This window comes from Chiloscyllium plagiosum, chromosome 30 (genome assembly GCF_004010195.1).
Source record: "Chiloscyllium plagiosum isolate BGI_BamShark_2017 chromosome 30, ASM401019v2, whole genome shotgun sequence".
Classification (NCBI taxonomy): Eukaryota; Metazoa; Chordata; class Chondrichthyes; order Orectolobiformes; family Hemiscylliidae; genus Chiloscyllium; species Chiloscyllium plagiosum.
In genome coordinates, this window is record NC_057739.1 from 45,119,946 (window position 1) to 45,126,853 (window position 6,908).

Consider the following 6,908-nt stretch of genomic DNA (forward strand, 5'->3'; position numbering starts at 1 on the left):
GTGTGAGAGAGAGAGAGAGATTGGTGTGAGAGAGAGATTGGTGTGAGAGAGAGATAGAGAATGGTGTGAGAGAGAGAACTGTGTGTGAGATAGAGTATGGTGTGTCTATGAGAGAGAGAGAATATAGCGTGTATGACAGAGTATGTTGATATGAGAGCTCGAATATGGTGGGCTGAGAGAGTATGGGGGGGGGGTTGTTTGGGAATTACAGTAGCACACGGACATGATCGGGATTTTATTTTCTAAAAGTACATTGTTTCCTTGCCCTCCCACTCCCAGCGACCTGAGGGAACATTGGGTGATGTTTGAAAGTGAAACATTGAAACACAACTATTTTTATTGTAAATTATAAAATGTAAGTGTAAAAATCAAACGGCATGTTTTTCAGGCTGATCCATCAACCCTGTTCAGTGAAATATTTTGTTTCTGATACTTTTCCTTGAGGTGGTGAAGGGAATAATGATTCATTGTTTACTGTCCTCACCAGGACCAGGCAAAGGTAAAACCTCCCCATCAGCCTGAGGCTGTATCAATAGCAGAGGAACCCTGACTGATTTACTCTGGGGGTGTCTGTCAGTGTTTACAAGGTCCCAGGGAGTGGAGCCTGTCTGTCATTAGGCTGCCGTGCTCCACCCTGACTGTCCCTATTCCCACACGATCACTGCCTTCTCTCTCCCTGTGCCAATCCCTCGTGGTGAGGGGTGTTTCAGCTTCAAGTCTCAGTGACTGGCAGGAGGCTGTGAGGGCACAGTGTTCCCTCAGCTGAGGCTGCTGAGGCCGGAGAGCTGGTCTCCAGGAGCTGAATGCAGCATCTGTTCACCAGGATCTGAACGGTGCAGAGGGCCTCAGTGTGGTGGGTGAATTTGGAGGAGTCACTGTTCACACAGCAGTACACTCAGGCTGGGGTTGAAGGTCCCCTCCGGGTGCTCACTGTTAGCCAAGACTCACATTCCACTCGGTTGCTGAGAGAGAGGCGCAGGGGCCCAACTGCAGCCAACTCACACCCAACCATCCAACCCCCCCCCCGTCACCGCCCCCAACATCCCCCCTCCCTCCCATCCCAGGGACCAACAGCCAGTAGACATCACCCTCACACCTTGCAGATCAAACCTGCACCATCAGCTCCCACACAGCACAGCAGAAGGCAGGAGTACACACAGGGCAGTCTGGTGTGGGCCTGGTACAGGGCTCACTCAGCAAAACAGGGATCAGGTTTCAAAGTCCAGCCACTCCTGACCCAGTATTAAAGTCAGTTAAGAAGAAAAGAGTATCTCCAACGTGTGAGTCAGGTCAGGCCTCAAAGTGTGACAAGGTGCTGTCAGTTGTTAGTGCTGCATTACCTCCCGCTCATCCTCCTCCTCCTCCTCCTCCTCTTTGCTGTTTTCAATCAACACAAACCACTTGAGGCGGTTGGGCAAGGGTAATGAGTTCACCTTGGCGTGCAGGGGGACAGGTCGCAGGAGTTGGCGGATTTCCACCCTGCACAGGTGCTTCAGTGAGGCAGGAGAGGCCTGTTGCAGTGCCAGGGGCCTGGCCAGTAACATCACCTGCTCCGCGTAGCGGGAGTAGGCCGAGGGCTTAATCTCCCAGGCCGGAGGGAGACTGGCCTGGGACACACTCGCCAGCATCAGCTCCAAGGTTCTCTCTGCCCTTCGTAAGGCTTCGGAGTGCGGCAGCACAGACTCGGGGCCATTTAACAACACGGCGAGTCTCTCAAAGAGCAGGCTGAAGCCTGACCAGCAGCTGGGGCCGTGCTCAGGACAGTGGCAGGCAGCTCCAGAGTCCAGGAGAAGCTGGATGAGGGGAATGTGGACCTCAAACTGCCCGATACAGGTGTAGATGAGGGAGTCCTCAGGCTGACAGATATCAGGATCAGCAGAGTGACTCAGGAGGAGCTCCGTTGTCTGGAGGCAGAAGCGCCTGAGGGTCTCAGTCTCTTCCTGCTCTCGACCTTCTGTCTCCCCCAACAGGAAGATGATAAACGAGAAGATGTTGTCACCGTCGATCATACTCGCCTTCACATCCGCACCTGAAAAGGCACCACATGGTCTTCAGGAGAGGGGTTTCACATCCAAATACATTAAAAGGAACATAGTGACCCTCCGACAGTGCGGCACTCCCTCAGCACTGACCCTCCGACAGTGCGGCACTCCCTCAGCACTGACCCCCCGACAGTGCCCACTCCCTCAGCACTGACCTAGGGTTTCTCTGTCCCTACACTGCCTGCTGGAAGTACCCCTACCTCCCATGGGTGTAGGGCCTGTCCTGTGTGGAATTGCTATGAGATAATACTGTATTGCAATTCCAAGATCACCCTGTGCTTTAGCTGCAGGATCACTGGGAGATTGATGTGAACTGGAATTATAAGGTCGGCAAATTTTAAACATTTGTATCCAAATTTGTGTCCTACTCCCTCACTGTCACCGTTACCTAAAGAAACAGTAACTGGCATTTCGTGAGAGTCAGGACATTGCAGTGATCTGCACATTCAATCACACTTTTCTACAGCTTCATCCTACACTTTAGACAACAAAGGTGAAAGGTGACCAGGATGTGGAGCATGTGTTCTGTTAGCATACCCCTTTCGAGAAGCAGCTTGATGTTGGCGGTGTTGAGCACCTGAACCCCATCGCTGCTGGCCAGAGCGTGCAGTAATGCGGATTTCCCTGTGACAGAGAGAGAGAGAGAGACACAGAGAGAAAGGGAGTTGAGAGGTTGACTCTGACACTGGTGGCAGGTGAGGTTACACACAGAGGAATAACGAGAGGATACACACCAGTCTTGTCAAGCCCATTGATATTCGCACCGAGGTCCAGGAGACGGTGCAGACACGGTAAGCGCTCGACCTCTTCACTCGCCAGGTCTAATGGGCTGCTACTGTGAACCTGTACCAGACCAAACCGACACGGTCAGATTGTCAGCTTGCACTTTGACATCATCGTTTACACGTTGTGTCCCTCCCCAGGCATTCGACAACCAGTGGGAAACAACAGCAATACCATCCCTGCCACTACACGTACTGTCCTCACAGCCCCGTGTACCGCCCCCGCGTTCCGACCCCGTGTACTGACCCCATGTACCTTCCCCACGGCCCCGCGTACTGACCCCATGTACCGACCGCGCGTACCGGCCGCGTGTACCGTCCCTGTGTACTGACCCCATGTACTGTGCCCACGGCCCCGCGTACTGACCCCGTGTACCGTCCACATGTCCCACGTACTGACCACGTGTACCATTCCCGTGTACTGACCATGTGTACCGTCCCCACGTCCCGCGTACTGACCCCGCGTACTGACACCGCGTACCAGCCCCGTGTACCGTCCCCACGTACCGACCCCGTGTACCTTCCCCATGTACTGACCCCGTGTACCGTTCCCACGTACTGACCCCGCGTACCGTCCCCACGTACTGACCCCGTGTACCGTCCCCACGTACTGACCCCGTGTACCGTCCCCACGTACTGACCCCGTGTACCGTCCCCACGTACTGACCCCGTGTACCGTCCCCACGTACTGACCCCGTGTACCGTCCCCACGTACTGACCCCGTGTACCGTCCCCACGTACTGACCCCGTGTACCGTCCCCACGTACTGACCCCGTGTACCGTCCCCACGTACTGACCCCGTGTACCGTCCCCACGTACTGACCCCGTGTACCGTCCCCACGTACTGACCCCGTGTACCGTCCCCACGTACTGACCCCGTGTACCGTCCCCACGTACTGACCCCGTGTACCGTCCCCACGTACTGACCCCGTGTACCGTCCCCACGTACTGACCCCGTGTACCGTCCCCACGTACTGACCCCGTGTACCGTCCCCACGTACTGACCCCGTGTACCGTCCCCACGTACAGACCCCGTGTACCGTCCCCACGGCCCCGCGTACTGACCCCGTGTACCGTTCCCGCGCACTGACCCCGTTGACCGTCCCCGCGTACTGACCCCATGTACCGGCCCCATGTCTCGACCCCGTGTAGCAAACTTGACGATGTTGACGTTATAATCAGCACAAAGGAACACCCTGACATTCAATGGGGTTCCCGTCACTGAATCCCCGACTATCAACATCCATTCACCAGAAACTCAACTGGACTCACCACATAAACACAGTGGCTACAAGAACAGGTCAGACACTAGGAATACTGCAGCAAGTAACTCCCTCCTGACTCCCCAAAGCCTGTCCACCATCCACAAGGCACAAGTCAGGAGTGTGATGGAATACTCCCCACTTGCCTGGATGGGGTCAGCTCCAACAACGCTCAAGAAGCTCGACACCATCCAGGACAAACAGCCAGCTGGATATTGAGATGCACTATAGAAATTCACCAAAGGCTCCCCCAGACATCACCTTCCAAACCCACATGGACTTCCATCTCCTGCGAATGTGGAAGGAATTGCTGCAATTTTAAAAACAAGTTCCCAGAATGCATCGAGAGTTGTTGCTTTGTGAACCCTGGGGCAAGAGGAGGGAAGACACCACAGCATCGGGGCGGGGGGGGGCAGGCTGAGGTTCAGGGCATCGGGAACAGTTGTGAATGTCAAAGGTCATGAGCCTGATGAGCACTCTCAGATTGCTCCCTGGGTGTGTGGGGGCTGACAGGTGTTGGGCTGGAAGGGTTTCCAGACAGAAAGAGGCAGGGTCTGTCTCCATCTCTCTCTCTCTCTGCGGCAAACTAACTCAAGCCCAAGGGCAGTCAGTTACTCCCCCATCGCCTGGTGTTTGTGAGCTCTGACCCGTGACAGTGAGCTGGAACATTAATGTGCATGGCACCTGTCTTCAGCAAGGATCTGACAATCAGAAAGACTTCAGAGAACGGAAAGTCCTGTGAAGAAAAAGGAGCATCTTGCTGAAGCCTGCAATCTGGTGCTCGTGAACCGTGTTTCCCTGATTTTATTTTCTCATACGTAACACCATTCCTTGTGTTTGTGGTGATCCGTATGTGTATCGGGGCCTGCAGTTCAAACAAATACAGCCATATAATTCACAGCTGTTTATTTGTGATTCAAATGATGAGTCTGTGATAAATAATCATTCGGGTGAAGTGCAGGAACCAGCTCAGTGTTTTTGGTGGATCTGATTCCACCAGACCGGTAAGTTGGTAACTCGGATTAAAGCTTGCAGCAACGCCGGGAGTTCTGGGGTTTGAGAATCAGTGCACGCTCTCAAGTGGGGCCTTACACTGTTTCCAGCTCAGACAGGAGCTGCACTCGCTCAGTGCAGGAACTGCCTGCCAGACATGTGCGCACAGACAGACAGGTGCACAGACAGACAGGCAGACAGGCGCACAGACAGGCAGACAGGCGCACAGGCAGGCAGACAGGCGCACAGGCAGGCAGGCCCACAGACAGGCAGACAGGCGCACAGGCAGGCAGACAGGCGCACAGGCGCACAGACAGGCAGACAGGCGCACAGACAGGCAGACAGACGCACAGGCAGGCAGACAGGCGCACAGGCAGGCAGGCCCACAGGCAGGCAGGCCCACAGGCAGGCAGGCAGACACACAGGCAGACACACAGGCAGACACACAGGCAGGCGTCTCTACATGGAATAAGTGATATTAGTGTAACACGGGACAGCTCCCAATGCCTTTCTTACTCGGTCCCTCTTGTTGATGTCTGCTCCATGCCGGACCAATAGCTCCACCACATCAGGCTGGTTATGGAGGACTGCTACGTGCAGAGGCGTGTAGTATGTGACAGGATCTATGGGAAAAGACAAAGGTCAGTCAGACCACAGCCAGAGGGACCCAGCAACAGGCAGAACCAGGTTCACCCTGCACACCAGCAAACTAAATCCAATGACAGGGTAGGCTTCACTTCAGGTGTGATTGGACAGTCTGGGACATTTTTGAGAGGCTGAGGGGAGACCTGGCAGGGGTTTTTAATACAACAAAGGAATTCATTTGGGTAAATATCCCAAAAATCTTTCCAGTTGTGGCTGCGACCAGAATCAGGGATTGATCAGTCAGTCCCGAATATACAAGCAGGGGAACTCAGCAGAATCACCTTTACCCAGAGATTAAGGAGAATGTGGACCTTGCGACCACAGGGAACAGCAGCATTAACATATTGAAAGGTGACATGAGAGAAGCACAAGAGGGAGAAAAGAATGAGAGGCACAGGGTGACGGTTGGGAGGAGGTTTGTGTACAGTGGAAATACCAGCAGGCAGCCGAAGGGGTGAATGGCCTGTTCTGTGCTGACTGATGGAGACGTCGAGACCAACCCACTCTGTCAGAGGACACAAACCTTCAAAACTGACGTCAGCTCCATGCAGCAGCAGCTGCTCAGCAGCAGACAGGAGACCAGCCTCAGACACTTTGAGCAGGGAGGAACTGACAGCTTCCTGGTAGAAGGCCGATCCCGACTCTCTCTCCAACAATTCCAGCAAAGTGACCATCCCTGCTCCAGGCTCACGGTCCACACTGCAACACAACCAGAGAAATCTAAAACACAACAATCACCCAAAACTCAACCAACAAAAACCCCTGCAGTCCCTCTCAGGTCACACTCTCAAGCTCAGACCAACTCCTGCCAACAATCAGGAGGCCATTCAGCCCCTAAGACCTGAGGCAGCATTTCCTCACCTCCCTCAGCACTGACCCTCTGACAGGGCCCACTCCCTCAGCACTGACCCTCCGACAGTGCGGCACCCCCTCAGCACTGACCCTCCCACAGTGGGACACTCCCTCAGCACTGACCTCCGACAGTGGGGCTGTATCACTGGATGACCATGTGAACTATGGGCAAACGGGTAGTTCTTAGACTGACGTGGACAGGATGGGTTTCAGTTCTCTGGGCCATTGGTGGCAGTATGGAGGGCGGAAGGGGTCACCGGTCTATGGGAGGGGCTTCACTTGTCTCTTGTTGGATGCAGTTTCCTGACGAAGTGATTAACTGGGGCTTTAAC

The 6,908-nt window shown here is 54.4% G+C and overlaps 1 protein-coding gene across 1 annotated transcript in view; it reads right to left on the reverse strand.

Moving 5' to 3' along the window:
* Positions 1-300: 300 nt before the first annotated feature.
* The window catches only part of asb6 (ankyrin repeat and SOCS box containing 6), a 10,394-nt gene continuing 3,786 nt past the window's right edge, over positions 301-6,908 (reverse strand). Inside the window, exons 3-7 of the mRNA XM_043720629.1 lie at positions 6,248-6,423; positions 5,596-5,702; positions 2,777-2,885; positions 2,580-2,666; positions 301-2,029 (exon numbers count right to left, since the gene is read on the reverse strand). Coding sequence (XP_043576564.1) covers positions 1,326-2,029; positions 2,580-2,666; positions 2,777-2,885; positions 5,596-5,702; positions 6,248-6,423 — 1,183 coding nt within the window. The 3' untranslated portion in view covers positions 301-1,325. The remainder of the gene's footprint in view (positions 2,030-2,579; positions 2,667-2,776; positions 2,886-5,595; positions 5,703-6,247; positions 6,424-6,908) is intronic.